At 38.4% G+C, this 16,013-nt stretch overlaps 2 protein-coding genes across 3 annotated transcripts; one reads left to right on the top strand and one right to left on the bottom strand.

The window, feature by feature from the left end:
* The first annotated feature begins 1,082 nt into the window (after positions 1-1,082).
* LOC101162292 (glutaminase kidney isoform, mitochondrial) lies at positions 1,083-12,891 on the top strand. Of its 2 annotated transcripts, XM_020704348.2 has the most exons (19): positions 1,282-1,394; positions 2,859-2,924; positions 3,418-3,505; positions 4,899-5,020; positions 5,993-6,122; positions 6,196-6,275; positions 6,367-6,530; positions 6,828-6,886; positions 8,455-8,487; positions 8,571-8,629; positions 8,726-8,792; positions 8,882-8,932; positions 9,859-10,035; positions 10,148-10,279; positions 10,375-10,467; positions 10,612-10,673; positions 10,974-11,050; positions 11,188-11,251; positions 11,324-12,891. In XM_020704348.2, exons 3-19 carry the CDS (start codon positions 3,428-3,430, stop codon positions 11,478-11,480), a joined length of 1,605 nt encoding a protein of 534 aa, XP_020560007.1. In that variant the 5' UTR covers positions 1,282-1,394; positions 2,859-2,924; positions 3,418-3,427; the 3' UTR covers positions 11,481-12,891. The 2 variants fall into 2 exon arrangements, with proteins under 2 accessions (XP_004070960.1, XP_020560007.1); XM_004070912.4 differs by lacking the exon at positions 2,859-2,924 and having other exon boundaries at positions 1,083-1,394.
* On the bottom strand, positions 12,890-14,488 carry spryd4 (SPRY domain containing 4). The gene is made up of 2 exons (XM_004070816.4): positions 14,214-14,488; positions 12,890-13,839 (listed from the first exon to the last, which is right to left on the bottom strand). Exons 1-2 carry the CDS (start codon positions 14,344-14,346, stop codon positions 13,298-13,300), a joined length of 675 nt encoding a protein of 224 aa, XP_004070864.1. The 5' UTR covers positions 14,347-14,488; the 3' UTR covers positions 12,890-13,297.
* Positions 14,489-16,013: the final 1,525 nt, after the last annotated feature.

The following is a 16,013-nucleotide window of genomic DNA, read 5'->3' as shown; positions in this document are numbered from 1 at the left end:
AGGAAACTGTTAATTCTGGCTAACATTATTTTTTTTACAACTACATAAAATTTCCACACACAAAAGAAGAATTTCATTATTAAAAAAACCTTAAAGTGTCTTATGCACCTTGCTGAGTATCATGCAGAGCAGCTACGATCAAAAGCAGACAGCTGGACCTCAAATTTCAAAAATTTTCATAGAGAAACACTAAAATATTTATGTTTCAGAAGAAAAAGTCTCCAGAGAGGAAGAATCTCCGACCTTTTCTTAGTCTAAAACAACCGTATTAAACATCAAAACCGGGCTGAGGTCAAGGATACTGGAGTGAGTGCGCCACCTAGTGGAGCAGACAGGGAAGAGTTAGAAAAACAATGAGGGAAACCCACCATGTGGTGTCACTGCGTCTCAGCAAGAGAAACTTCCATCTGTAGACGGTGGGAAAAAAAGAAATGTTCCACATGCAGATTTAAACTAAAAAAAAATCTTATGAGTTAACTTTATTGATTGTGAATCAAAACAAATAATAAATTAGAATGGAAGAATAAAAAACGAACGTTTTTCTTACAGTAGTTCTTTAATATTTTAACGTTTGGGTGATACAATCTCTGTGTCTACGATAACTTCTGAATTTGGAAATTGAGCAGGTTTAGTCCTTGGATGGATGATCACCGAATCAAAAATAAAATAAAATACACCTAATTTATTGCTTCTTCTTCCGTATTTTATGCTATAGCTAAACTGTATATTTTTATCTCCACTAAATCAGTGACATCTAAACAAAATAATAATAATTGTAACAAAAAAGCTTCTTTAAAGAGTGTTTTACTTTTCTTTAGTTTAAAAAAAATCCATGTTGTTTTTCATTACAATACTAAAATGCTGAATTCAAATGAATAAATGAATTTATGAACCACATTCTATTCTGAAAGACCCAAAATACATATGTAAATAAAAGTTAGTGAATGTCATGATCACATTCTCCAATGGTCAGCTGTCTCAAACACGCGCACGTGTTGAGAGTCTGCAGGTCACTGAACCCCCCTTAAGGCAGGCTCCGCCCCCATGCTAACGCCTGTTCTGTACAAGATCCAGACTGCAGCTGCTATTAAAGCCCCGAGGACCAAAGGGCACCAAGCACATCTAGTTGGAAGGGAGGAAAACAACACAAACCAAACTCTATCCAGTCACACCAGATAAGCCCCTCTGCTCATAATGCACTGCCTAAAAAATCTAAAGACAACCAGTCCAGGAGTCCTGAAGCTGCTTAAGAGTGAAGTTCTCCCTGGCAGAGTTGGACCAGACCTGCTCAGGAGTCAGCAACCTGCTTCCCTCCTCAAATGGGCAGCATCATCCCACACACTGAGGGCCTTTCACAAACAACCTGGCCCCGAATTGGACCAAGAACAAGACAAGTAGGTGGCAGCAGACTTTCAACACCACCAAAAAGCAGCAGTATCTTTGATCAAGTGTTTGACAAAAGGGTGTTTATCTTACAAAACCTAAAAGTGGCTGCAGCTAACTTTACATTTTTTATTAAAAAAATATTCCAGCCTATAATGTAGCTAAATTAATTACAGAATACATTTTTTAAAAGCTATTTTCCCCAGAAATTCAAGCAAATGTTTGGTTATTAATGCAATGCTGTCTATTATCATAGTTATTGTCAAAGAAACACATTATGTATGTGTAAACAATATGTAATACTGTATATTAAATCCTTACATTTAATGTAAACCTGTATTTGGTTTGTATGAGTGCCTACACCTGATCATTTAACTGATTTTCCACTTTAAATGTTATTTATTTTGATACTTCTTTTACATACATTGAGATTTGTTGTTTTTAGAAATGTACTTTTTGCGTAATTTAACCTATATATGGTCAATTCTGTGAAGTACTTTTTTGTTTTGTTTTGCTTCCTGTCTGTATTTTCACAGATATGCTTTATTTGCTTATTGGCAAATCTGCATCAAGTTGCTTGGAATGATGTTGCATCACCTGTACTTCTTTATCTTTCTCAGTATTTATACTCCAAGGTTGCATCTCCTGAGTTCCAGATCTTTAGTCTTTAATTGTCTTTGTTCGTCCCTTATCTCCTTGTTTACACCTGTTTCTGGGCCACATGAAAGCCCCTGTTTTCTTCACACCTATCTGCCTATTTTGCAGCTCAAATCCTTCACTACGCTTAAATGTTACAGAGATAAGCTTAAATCTTAAAAAAAAAAAAAAATAGATTAGACTATCAGTTGGAACTCTCTTCCATCAACATCATATATAGAATTTTTTGTCAACTCTTTACACCAGACAGTTGTTGTTCACAGATTCTACCACTTTTGGCATTCATCTTTGACACAGTTGACAGTTTTTGCATTCCTCATGCCTCCAATATGCACACTAACTTGACAGAAAACATGAAAACAATTTTATCAATTTATTGCAGTGTTGTGGATTGACTACTCTATAAAATACTTGTGTAATGCTGAAACACAAAAAAAAACCATCACTAACCCTTATTTTTCCTCCAAAGTAATTTTACAATGAACAAAATGAACTTTTACATTTTCAACTGAGGCCAAGAACATGGTATTTTCTGTGACTCACACAACCAGTCTGCTAGAAGGGGTTGTGCATTTATAAATGGTTTTCTGCAGGATAGTTTGAGTTTGAAGGGTCATTTGAGCTGAAAGTTCTCCAGATTTTCTCTAGTCTCTTGTTTCAAGACTATAATCTATAAACTCCTAGAGATGGCTGTGCTTATAAAAAACTAATTCTGTACAACCACTTCGATTCTCTTTCTTATTTGAAGCTCCAGATTGAACCTCAGCAGCCCACCAAAACCACGTCTGAATACCTTTGTTCTTTTTGTTTTGCTGCAGCCTCAAAATTTAGTAATTGAAGATTCACATCAATGGCCAGTTAAACAGAAGCTGAAAGTGTGGCAGGTATGATGGTACTGTGGTGCAGATGCATCATCGTTCTGATCAATACGCTGACGATTCCTCAATACATTGACGAATAACACAAGCTCAACATCCTTTGATGCTTCAGTAAAATTGACACAGCAAATCTGGCTCACATGTGTGCAGTTTGAGAGCTCAGAAGTTATCCCCCCCCCCAGCTTTACCATTAAGACTTTGTGTGAACACACTTGGTTTTCCGGTTGTCTTAGAAACGTGCACATTGTACAGGTCATGATCACGGTGTATCATTTTCAGCTTTAAAGCATGCTAGACCACATACATTTGTTTTGCTTTTTTTCTATAATTTTTATGATTTCAAACTAATTCGAAGTCCATGTGATAACCTGACCTGGAAATGTGCCACTATTTTTCTTGGAACCACGATGTTGACCCAAGCTCGTTGCTGTTTTGAATCAATAGATGGGCGCTCATCCAATTTCAAGATTAGCAACCTCTGTGTTTGTGTTTTCGACAGAAGGCGCCTGATGTTCAGCATGGTGGACTTGCTTTTCTACACCATCACGGATGGCAAAGAGATGATCCCCTTTTCCCAGTTCATCTCAGTGAGTCAGCATTCACACGTCCTCCGTCACAGCTGGAGATGCCTGGACTTCCGGTGGCACATGTGAAAATCCACAAAATGTGTGATAATCCACGGCTCCTACAGATATGTTTCTCCAAAAATTACTCAGTCTTTAGTTAAATTGATCAGGATTAACACATGGAAGCCTGCAACAGAAAGCCTGAGCATCTCCAGCAGATTCCAGGTTGAGGTTTAAAATGTCTTCAGGGATTTTCTTATGAAACCTGACTAAATATAGAAGCTGTGACACCATGGACCAAAGTAATTACACTCAGGGAGCAATGTTCCTTTTTCAAACTGCAGTTTAATTATGTCTAGTCTTTAATTACCGATATACATTTGGTCTTTTATGTTGTACTGGCAGACGTCATTAGAATTGTATTGAACAAACTATTAACCCGTTAAAAACAAGCATGTTGAGAAAGTAAATTTGATCTTAATGAGGCATAAACATTTCACAGTGAATAACCAAGACACATTTAAAAAGGAATACATAATTAAGTCCTCCAAAATGTGTTTTAGTTTTTGTCAAAATTAAAATGTATCACCAATTAAGGCAAAAAAATCTGTTTTTTTTTCTTTTCCTTTTTGTATGAGTTGTGGCCCATAAACGCATGGCTATGCTTACGTCTGGTAGCTTGGTGACCTCAGTCGTTTGAAAAACAGGCATGCTTTTAGGAGAAAGCTCTTGTGTCAACACAGGTGGCAGCGTGTTACATCACAGTTGAGTGGATGTGTTTGAATAAGCAGTGCAGGAGAAGGTAGATGATGCTAACAGCGCTGATCAATATGTTACAGAATACTAAGCACATTCTGTAAACTCCCTTTGACCCAAAAGCTGTTTAGCGAAAGTTAGGTAAGATTTTCAATCGAGAATTGCATGAAAATCAATGTCAGAACTTTAATGGTAAAATAGAGAATTAAAAAAAAATATTTATGCAGTCGTTTAAAGTTTGAAACTCAAAAAATATCAGAGAGACATCACAAAATATTCATATTTCGGCCCTCAACATTACACTTGAAATTATTTTTAAAAATCACGTGTGTTTTTGCTTTCATTTAGATGCTAAATTGTGGTTATTGATGCATATTTGAATCAATGACGTCCTGGAGCTGAAACTGGTGGGCAAAGTTTTGGGTTCTGTGAGTCCTTAGAGACACTTATCAGTTCTGATGAGTGACACAGAACAAAAACAGTCCATTCTGTGCGGTCAGGAGGCCTGTGCACGTGGTGTCCCTAAAGGAGACCCACATGCTTCATTCAGTGACCTTTAACGCCCCCCTTTCAGTTACATACATCCGTGTCTTCATAAATTATGTCACCAATGAACTTGTATTCTCTGTGAAGCAAGTTACCCTCTTTTCTTTTCCAGGCTTTGAAAAAAACAGGATTGCAGCCATCCGACCCCCGACTGCAGCACGGCATCCATCAGATGCGGCAGTCCTCACACGACTCCTCTGGATCGGTCTTGATAGACAAGACGCTTTTCAGAAGGTAAGAATGGCCTTGTGTATCTATGTACAAGGAAGACTGACTGTGCGGGACAGGATTCAGGTGTGCAGGTCATGATATATGATCTCTGGGAATCTGCTCTTATGTAAGGAAGGGGATTGGTGGTCAGCGCTATTTGAGGCCACGGGACTGACAGACACAGGAGCCGTGGAGCTGACAGCTGCCGTGATCTATATTCCCACACAGGCATGTCAGCCAGAACATGGACGGTGGAGGAGGACAGAGGGTCTCTGCAGCTGGTAATGAAAGGCTGAGCTGCAGAGTGGTAGTTACCTCAACAGGTTCAACAGGCCCATAAGCACCAGCCCTCCTGCCGTCCTAATGGTGTCATTTTCTAAATTAACACAGTGGTGTATCTTCCCCTTCCAGTTAAAAAATAATCACCCATTGGGTTTTTTGTTCCTCTTTAGTCTTTTACATTCTGAGGCCCTCAATCACTTCAGAAAGTCCATGCTACAAGATAGACTGACCTATTTTTGATTTTTTTTCTTACAAAGTCACCTGTGTAGATAATGGAAGTTCTCTTTTTATGGCACCTTAAAATCTCCCTTTTCCACACAGATAAGTCAGATAGTGAGCAGAAGACGGGCTTACCGTTTCTTGAAAGCATGCAGCATTGCTGGATAAACCAGAGCAATGAAATGTTTTAATAATGTATGGGATTGGCTTCTTCAAAAACTGGAAATTCGCTCCCCTTTTTTTCACTTGTACTTTGCTTTAATTGCAGTTATCCCCATAAGACGTTTGCAAAATATTTTGTATTGTATTCCTCTGGGAAAAGATTCTGTTCAAAGCAACGCCTTTGTCTTTAATACTGTATTTTTAGGTTTGAACAATATTTTAAAAACTCAATTTTTAAAAATAATTTGTAAGTATTCTGAAATAATAGTTTGGATCAAAATGAGAAGAATCTGTACTGCACATACATTGTTTTCCTCTTGTGTTTTCTTGTAGGTGTGTGGGCAACAACGTCATGTTGTTGACAAATGCGTTCAGAAAACATTTCATCATCCCTGACTTTGAACAGTTCACCCACCAGATCGATAAGATATATGAAAGTGCAAAGCATCAAGATGGAGGGCAGGTAAGTGACGGAGACACTTACAAATATGTGTGTGCGGAGAATCATTTAGTAGGTGCATCATGTCTTCACTCAGGTGGCTGATTATATCCCTCAGCTGGCTAAGTTCAGCCCCGACCTTTGGGGTGTATCTCTGTGCACCATCGATGGACAGAGGTGTGGCATCTGTCAGAATTTCATATATTTATTTTTCCCATTCTGTAGTCTCCACTTTGTGTAGCTACTGTCCTCTATTCCTACAATGCAGGCACAGTGTCGGCAACACTAAGGTCCCCTTCTGCATGCAGTCGTGTGTGAAGCCTCTGGAGTATGCCATTGCTGTTCACGAGCTCGGCAGCGAGCACGTTCACCGGTTTGTGGGCAAAGAGCCCAGCGGATTTAAATTCAACAAACTGTCGCTAAATGAAGAAGGCAAGTGTACAACAACACCAGTTTTCCTCTGTGCACTAACATTCCAATGTTACGCTGCTCACCTTTTGGGTTCTAATTAATACAAACTCATTCATTTATTTTCTTAAATAAAAAAACAGAGAATTAACAAATCAGCTAGTTTGCATGAAATAAAATGTCTCCTGATGGAGTTTACATAGATTTTTTAACTATTTTTTTCTGACTCAAGTTATTAATTGCTTAATGTTTTTTTCTTTTTCTTTTTTCACTTGTGGTTGGGGGAAAATCAGTGACAGCATGCTTTTATTTACTATGCAGATAAACCACATAACCCCATGGTGAACGCTGGAGCCATTGTCATCAGTTCTTTGATTAAGGTAACATCTAAAGATATCCCCGCACAATTGATCATTTATATTCACTGAATTTAAAAGTTTGTTTTTCAGAAAGTAAATACAGAATAGAATAGAATAGAATAGAATAGAATAGAATAGAATAGAATAGAATAGAATAGAATAGAATAGAATAGAATAGAATAGTGAAAGACATGTGGATGACATTCTGCCTGAGGTCCTTGATCAGGGACATGTTGTCTTTGTGTGAAGAGTCAGTCAGAATAGACTTGGCCCCTCTGAGGTTTTTGGAATTGGAGATCTCTAGGAAGGGCAAAGGGCAGCTGAGGGTTTGGGGGCTGTGAACACAACCCCCTGCTAAGGCCCCAATGTACAACACTGTAATGGATACCAGTTCAAAGAAAGGGGAACGAAGGGAGGTAACCAGAAGCTTTCACTCGTAATGGTTTTCCATACATGAATGTCATCACTTCATTTCAATTCAATTCTATTCAATTCTATTTTATTTATATAGCCCAATATTATAACAACAGTGATCTCAAAGGGCTTCATACCGGTAAATGTATAATGAACATGAAATTAGATTTTTGTCTTTGTGTAACTGCAGGTTATTTTCTTGGCACCTTGTTGTTTGTTGTGATTATGTAAGACTGAAGAATCTGTGTAAACAGCAGAGTGGTTTTATTCAAAACCATATTAGTGTATTTTTAGTGCAATAAAGATTTAGAAATATTATGCAGTTTATTATATGAAAGGCACACACCATGGTGCCACACTTGCTATTCTGGTCTCCACAACACGACTTGCTGTAATCCTGTTTGCTTCAACACAAACTAAAACACATTAGAGGGTGCTTCGTACGGCTGAGTTTTCTTTTCTGGGCTTTTGAAGTTTCACCTTTGACTAAAGAGATTTGTGAGTCCTCTTATCATATGTGGGTCAAGTTCAGCAGTGGGAGGATAAGAGGTGCGTTTGTGCTTTCGCCCAATTGCAGCCTTAGAAGCGGTGGTTGTGTTTGCCGCCCTGCTTCTTCTTGCGTGTGTGCAGAGTGGAGAGGGGTTTGGAACAAACAGGTTTGTGTAATGTATTTGCATATGACTTGGCGTGAAGGTCATGCACACTCAGAGATAAGGTATGCTAGAGTGGTGACCTTGTGACCACAGCTCTTTCAAACGTCAGTGAGAACACAGGGGGCGATTTTATTTTATGTCAGAAAACCAGCACAGTTCATTTTGGGTCATTTCCCTTTGTATTCACAGCGTTACTCTAACTATTAATACCGCCTTTGACCATTTTTGAGGAGTCAAATATGAATGTGAGTTCTATTTCATTTTGGTTACTGCACAACTTGGAAATGCTCTTTTACTGGTCCATGAAATTCAAGCACAGCCATAAACAGCCCCACGCTACATTGAGCACGCTGACACATGGACCGGCACACTGCGTGACAACATTTCCACGTAACACAATGACACCCAACCAAGTGTGTAATCGAAAGCATGTCTCCATGGGAAGGCACTCAAACACTGCCATCTGCAGGGACTCACCGACTCACATCAGAAACTGATATAATGTCCTCCCTCCTTTCACAGCCTAATGCAAACAAAGCAGAGAGGTTTGATCATGTAAGTAAAAGCTTTATTTTTATTTAAATTTTGAATTTTTATTTTTTTATTGTTATCATCGAACCAATGTGATGTCACTACAGGTGATGGAGTTCCTGAAAAGCATGGTGGGTGCAGAATATGTGGGATTCAGCAATGCAACGTAAGATATACTCATAAATGATTCCACTCCTTTATTTTAAATAGAATTAGTGCAGCTGATCACTGAATATGTTCAAACGCATCCTTCTCCCTGCAGCTTCCAGTCAGAGAGGGAGACTGGCGATAGAAATTACGCGATTGGTTATTACCTCAAAGAGAAAAAGGTTTGCTGTCTTAGTGTCTTACAGCTTCTTTTACATTTAGATTACCTCTTTCAATCCGCTTATGCTGACTCTGACTATCAATGTTGCAGTGTTTTCCAGAGAATGCAGATATGATGGCAGCACTTGACTTCTACTTTCAGGTGAGACTTGACAGGTTTTCAGCTTGTCAGTTGACCACTTTCATCAAGTTAAAAATTCAAATATTTAAAAAAAAATCATCAAGTATGTGTTTTTAAAAATGTATTGCACTAAACCTATATACTATATGATGCCATGTATGTGTATTTTTACCTGTCAACGTCCTTATCCATGTCCACGTCACAGCAAATTACAAACATACAAATATTGTTTTAAATATAATAGTTTTTCTTTGTGTAGTCTTTGTGCAAAATATATTTTAAAGTATTACAAGAAAAAAAGCTATTCCAAAACCTTATTTCTTTCATATTATCATGACAGCTTTAACCCTGTGAGGCCCACTGCATCAAATAATCAACAGAAGATTATACTTGTTTTTATTAAAAAGCTTTTTAAACCCTTTGATGAAATCCATTAAAAATTGCAATAAATTCTTGAATTTTAAATTGGCTTAAATTTATCTCATTTTTTAAATGACACATAAAAAAGTATCAATTATGATACAATGGGTGATTTGGTAGGTTTTGTTCACATAATCAAAACATTTAACTTTCTTCAATACAGCAAGTACTCATTTAAAAAAAAAGTATAAGAATTGATTAGGTATTCTTACTATAAAGTTATTAAATTTGAAAAACCTTTTCCGCCAAAAGAGATTTTTCGGAGGCAGCCAGGAAAAGCCCCTGTATGCCCCCCAGTGGATTGTTGATATACTACAGGACAGAAAACAACAAGTTGAATCCAATGGGTTTGTAAGAAATGTTTGGATCAACCCTGTGAAATGTATGTATCAAATGTGATACCAATGTTAATGTAGAGTTAGGGGAATTCCTTTACACACATAATTTGGGCTAGGCTGAAAAGCTTAGTCTGGAATTTTAATGCTGTAAATCAACATGTGAAGGGAGTCTTATGTTTTTTTCTTCAGTTGTGCTCCATAGAGGTCACCTGTGAGTCAGGAAGTGTCATGGCTGCCACGCTTGCCAATGGGGGGATTTGTCCAATCACAGGTGATCGTGTACTGAGTGCTGAAGCTGTGCGCAACACCCTGAGTCTCATGCACTCCTGTGGCATGTATGACTTTTCCGGACAGTTCGCCTTTCATGTGAGCACCTTTACTTTTGTTAAGGGTCGACTGATCATGAAGATTAACCAGGAAAAATTCAGACAGGGCACTTTCAAGCTTCTGTTTTCTCATAACCATCTGTTTTCCTAAGGTGGGCCTACCAGCAAAATCTGGCGTTTCCGGGGCCGTGCTGCTGGTGGTTCCAAATGTCATGGGCATGATGTGTTGGTCCCCGCCTTTAGATCGTCTTGGAAACAGTGTTCGGGGTATTCACTTCTGTAATGTATGCTCTTTAAAGTTTCTAATATTGAATAACAGTAAAGCAGAAGGTGTTGCAAAAGTCCTTTTATTGAATAGTTTTGATTTGCTTCCTGCCAGGACCTTGTGTCTTACTTCAGCTTCCACAATTATGACAACCTGAGGCATTTCAACAAGAAGCACGATCCCAGGAGACGATCAGATGATGACCCAGTAAGTTCATTGAATGTTACAAAATATTGCAAGGAAGACTTAAAGCTTAAATGCTTATAAATTGATACTAAAAGCAGTAAACACAAAAAGTCACAAGACTTTTTGAAAAGCTGATTTATTAATGTTTTGTTATTAATCCATCAGAATAAATCAGTGGTAAACCTGATGTTTGCTGCATACAGCGGTGACATATCTGCTCTGAGAAGGTAAGATAAACACAAACTTGTATTTATGAATAAACCAAACTAAGCAGCTGATTTCAGTAAATAGATCCATTTTTAATGGTCCACACTCAAACAGGAAGTTTTGACTGTAATACATGCATGTTGAGTTTATGGGTACAGGAAAAGAGCTTTGCTTTTTCAAGAAAAAAAGTAGAAAAAAATTTCAGCATGGTCTCTGCTTTTTAATGATAAAAGTGTTATGTCCGCCACTGCGACTTTCTGGTCCTTGAGCGGTAATATTTCTGGCTGCGTCCCTCTTTTTTTGTCTTTGCTGTCTGACAGGTTTGCCCTTTCTGCTGTGGACATGGAGCAGAGGGACTACGACTCTCGCACGGCGCTCCACGTTGCTGCTGCAGAAGGTGACACCTCTCAACAGCAGCCTATTTTTTACTTCAATAGCATGGACTCTGACATTTATGCAAAAATCAGAAAAGTTCTCTACAACATTGTAGATGCTTTGATACTCATTTGTTCCCCTGTTGTTTTTATCTGCCAGGCCACCAGGAAGCTGTAATGTTCCTAACTGAGATATGTAAAGTGAATCCTCATGGAAAAGACAGGTAAGAATTCGCACTGATATTTGCATAAACTGCAACCTCATTTTTTTCTAAGTTTGAACTGTCGTCTATCAGATGGGGCAACACCCCCCTCGATGATGCCATGCAGTTTGGCCATGACGCCGTTGTTTCTATCCTGCAAAAGTACCAGAATGAGTACGTAGAGAAACGCTCGTCAACCAGCCCAGAGGCGCACAGTGCCGCCCTAGACAGCATGAAGAGCTCTCTGTAAATCACAGGTGGAGATGGTCTGCTTGTCCTTTGGTGGATTGCAAAAAAAAAACTGGTGACAGTTTTTTGTTTTTCTCATTGAAAGTGCAATTTTTTACTGTATGGCAAAAGTGGTTTGTCATTTTTATTTTCTGTATCAGCTTGTAAACTCACATCCGTTTTGTTTGTCCTTTCATGCTCAGTATTTTTCCTCCTTTCATATTTTTATGTCACCATTAGGAGAAGAAAACATACTCTCCACACACGCATGGCATAAAACAGTGAACATTAGTCATTCTGAGTGTTCGATGCAATTAATTTATTAATCAATTTACGATGGAGTTCATCTCATGACACCATACCAAGGATGCAAGGCAAAACAAGTCAAACCATTTAAACCTTGTGCTATCTTAAGATGACCCCACCCTTACATTGACGTGTTCTCCCTACCATGACAAAGGTGGATAAAGGTGGAAAGATTTCATGTAATCCATGGACACCAGTGAAGATCACAAATCATTGAAGAAAAAAGGTTCAGAGCACTGTCTAGTGGGTCTAGATGACCCAACTCCCAATGTTAAAGTGCCTAGGATAACAAGAGGGTTAAGATCACTTACAGTAATGTGGTGAAATTTAGTCAAATACAACCAGATTTCTACAGCTGCAGTTCAGGAGACAGCCTTCTAACAATAAAAGGGAATTTTGCATACAACCCACCTTTTTTTCAAAACACCAACAAATAAGGGCTTTTGTTTGAAATGTAAAAATGAGAGTATCATTTCTTCAACAACGCATATTTTTGTGACTGGTTGGATCAGCATTATGAAGAAAAACACTGTAGATAACTGTACATTTAGTAGAGTTTTTGAGCATGTAAATACTGTAATATTCTCTGATTTATTTTCCCAAAAAAATTAAGTATTTTTTGGTCATATGTATGTGAAATATACTGTACATTTCAATATAAAAATATAACTAAATAACTTTTTTTTATTTAATTCCCACATCTACTTTATCTTCAGTACCCTGAGAACTGGTTTAAGTTCATAAAGCTGGACACTTTATAATTTATGCACCAACTTTAAAAACTTGCTGTGAAGAAGTATCTAAAACCAAAGCAGTACTGACTTCTGTGATCACTTTTACGTTGCACATTCTTCAGTCTAAGTAGCTATTATGCACTAGTTTTTAGTATTATAAAATACTGTAAATACATTGTATTTGTAAACATTTCTTTTGTAAATACAAATAGTAATGATCTCAAATTAAGTTAATGTTTATATTTCATATAAAGTTAGCAGTATTGTTCTGTGAGCTATATTTGTGTTTGTCACTGTAAATACTCTGCTGTAGGCATGTGCAATATTAACAATATTTACATTCAAATAAGTCCCTAAATGCAATGTAAGGTGAATAAAGATGAAAACACCATCTGTGAGAATATTTTATTCAATAAATGACACTAAGAAAAGGCTTTGGGTGGTTGATGGCGTGTTAAAAAACAAACAATAATTTAGTGGTATGATAGACCTAGCAGCTAATGTTTCTCAAAGCTAAACATCTTTGAGCTTTTTTGTTCTCAGTTCAATCATCGTAGACACTCAAAGCTGTTTTTGACACACAGATGAGACGCATATGCATGCACCAAGAACAGAGTTGCATTGTTCGTAAGTATGATTCTGAAAATGAATCACTGTTGCTGAAAATGATTTCCAGTGAATGTAATGCTTTTCTTTCCTCCTCAGTCATTTAGGATGCTGTTAGGATTTTGTTTTCCTTAAGGTCTTCAACGCAGCTAAATTCATTTTGAAGCCCCAAAAATCATTACAGTCGATAGATTCATTTGAGGCCTTCAGGCTCCTCTAAGCCGGTGTGAGTGAGCAGCTCCCCGTCCCAAAGTCCAAATGCAGGGCAGAGAGGAGCAGTGAACCGAGCCCTGAGTGCGTAAACGATCCGAGGGTTCTCCACGTCCACCAGCCCCAGGAGGCCTGCTTCATAGTCCAGCAGGATTCCTACGCGCTCCGGCTTCCCCACCAGTGTCACCGGGACCGTCTTTCTGTTGGTCATGGCAAACCACTTCCGCTGAGCGTAGCCGAACACCCAGGAGGAGCTGTTGGTGCCCACGCAGTCGTGTCTGGACATCTGGGCCTCTGCAACGCCCAGGCGAAACTCTTGGGACTTTTTGACCGTCACCTCCCAGTAGTGTCTCCCGCTGCTGATGTGCTCGTCGCCGAACACAACAGCCCAGTCTCTGAAGCGCTCTGGGTTGTCCTGGACCTGGGTGGGGTCTATGCCCAGCATGCGGTAGATGACACCCGTGTCTTTTTTGAAGAGGTCCAAGCTGCTGTGGGCAGTGCGCTCATCAAGTTTGAACTGAATATCTGTGTGGGTAAAAACAACAGAAATGTATAATCATTACAACATCCAAAGGGTATGATAAATATAACTGAAATCTTTTATACTACAGGACAATATCTATGTACCCCAATAATGCTTCAACTTCAGATTTTATATTCAATTACACAGCAGGAAAACAGACAACACGTGTTGTAGTTGTTGTAGGAAAAACACAGGAAAAATCTGGTAATTAAAGGTGACCTCTAGCATAAAAACTACAAAGGGTAAAACGTTTTCATGACGTTGTGTGAGGAAAAGCCCATAAGTGAACTCTGATCATCATCATCCTCATGTCGGGCTGTGAAGGGCACTGACCTCTGAGGATCAGTCTTTCACTGAGACTAAAGCATTAACTCACAGTTAGCGGCCGCTGTGGAGACGGAGCGGCTGCTCCCCGGTACACTAACGGCTCGCCGGTATCCGGTTGACAGCGTGGACGCTGTTCGTCCAGTCAGACGACAGAAACGAGCAACACACACGGTGAGCGCCATGTTTCTCCCCGCGCCTCACTGCTGCTTTACCTTCACGTGCGCTTCCTTCTGCTCCTGTTGTCAGGGCTACGACACTCTTCTGCCCCCTGCAGGCCTGGAGAGGAATATCAACTCAGGAACATGGATTTTGTCAGACTAACACGCGGTTGCTAAAATAATGCAACCATTCACTAACTTCAACAAATGAATCACTGATTCTGTTTTTGAGAACAAATCTCTCCTTCGACAAAATAAAAAGGTTGAAAAAACGATCAATGCCAATCTTTAAGGCGTGTTAGGCCTATATAAACCACACCCCCACAGTTTTTTGTTGAATTAATTTATTTCTTTATCGATCTTGTGGGTAGGGGGTTGCGTGTGTTTTTCCATAATTTCCCCTTTATTATTATTATTATTATTATTATTATTATTATTATTATTATTATTATTATTATTATTATTATTGTCCCTGTTTCCATCATTTTTATTTGTGCTAGGTATATTACATTTTTGTAAATCAACCTTAAATACTGATGCCATTGTTTTATTAAAACCAATTTGTTATTGTGTTTGACACATGTTTTTGCATCTATTTCTTGTTTGCAAACTGGCATTTTGTTATAACTAAATAAAATGATCAAACAAACTTGGCTCAATACTGCTTTTTAGTGGAGTCAGATGCTCAGCATAATGCAACAAGCTGTACTGCCTCACTCTAAAAACTATGAAAGAAAAAACAGCAATGTAATTTATTTACTTATTTTTAGTGAAAAAAAATGGTTCAGAGATTCAAACTAATTCAACTAAATGTACTTCTTAAAATTCCAAACAGTTAAAAAAATTGTCAAAGGTGTGTGTTTTTTATTCAAAAACATAAAAGTTTGCTTTGCAAAGTTTGATATATAAATTTCCTTCTGCATTTCTACCTTTTCCGATCTGAAATGAGAACTGCTCCCAGGCCCCATTGAAAATGAAAGGCTCTTAATGGCTCAGATGAGGATTTCCTTTTTAAGATGATGCATGTAGGATGGGTGATGCATCTTTTATCACATCCGATAAATATTTAGTGATATTAACAAAGCTTCATTTGGCCTCATCACACAGCCAGATCAGATTTTCACGCCAGTATCCAGCTGGGGGCTGAATGTCATCGCTTATTTATGGGTCCAATCTAAACACAGCCCATATTATATTTCTTTGTGATGTTGTGGATAATGGTTTTGTTTTGGAGGAAAACACAGTATTTTCTCTCCTCTAGGATCCTTCTAAAGTATCTTTACTTTATGCTGAAATGTTTCTTTTTCTCACATGCAGGTGAAGAAAGTTAATTTAATAAAGTAAGACGACAAGACAGGAATAGCATCTCATCACATCATCCACTGGCATGCACACTGTGCATATCTTACTGTGCATACTATTAAGTCTCTCGCTGAAAGATTTTATAATGGAATTAAGCTAAGCACAACAAGAGCTGCAGCATTTAGATAATTATGCATTCTGCTGATTCATTACCTTTGTCTTTTTCAGAGGGATTCTCTGGTTACATCTTATTAAAGATGAGTGTCTGAGTGGTAGCAAAACAATCTAAGAACTGGCATCTTTCCCAAGGGCTTTCCCTCCTTCCAACCAGAAGATTGCAGACGTTGGTCAAAGCGGTCTCCTGTGGCTCAGAAGGGGATCAAATTAAA

This window comes from Oryzias latipes, chromosome 7, assembly GCF_002234675.1.
Source record: "Oryzias latipes chromosome 7, ASM223467v1".
Lineage (NCBI taxonomy): Eukaryota > Metazoa > Chordata > Actinopteri > Beloniformes > Adrianichthyidae > Oryzias > Oryzias latipes.
Note: the sequence above shows the minus strand (reverse complement) of the source record. Positions and strands in the feature narration are given on the sequence as shown.

Excerpts from the sequence above, each read along its gene's own strand:
- spryd4 (XM_004070816.4), bottom strand. The coding sequence starts at position 14,346 with ATGGCGCTCACCGTGTGTGTTGCTCGTTTCTGTCGTCTGACTGGACGA. Across the intron at positions 13,840-14,213 it reads CTCCACAGCGGCCGCTAACT|ATATTCAGTTCAAACTTGAT; the intron begins GTGAGTTAATGC and ends TTACCCACACAG.
- LOC101162292 (XM_004070912.4), top strand. The coding sequence starts at position 1,195 with ATGCACTGCCTAAAAAATCTAAAGACAACCAGTCCAGGAGTCCTGAAG. Across the intron at positions 8,793-8,881 it reads ATTACCTCAAAGAGAAAAAG|TGTTTTCCAGAGAATGCAGA; the intron begins GTTTGCTGTCTT and ends TCAATGTTGCAG. Across the intron at positions 10,468-10,611 it reads GACGATCAGATGATGACCCA|AATAAATCAGTGGTAAACCT; the intron begins GTAAGTTCATTG and ends TTAATCCATCAG.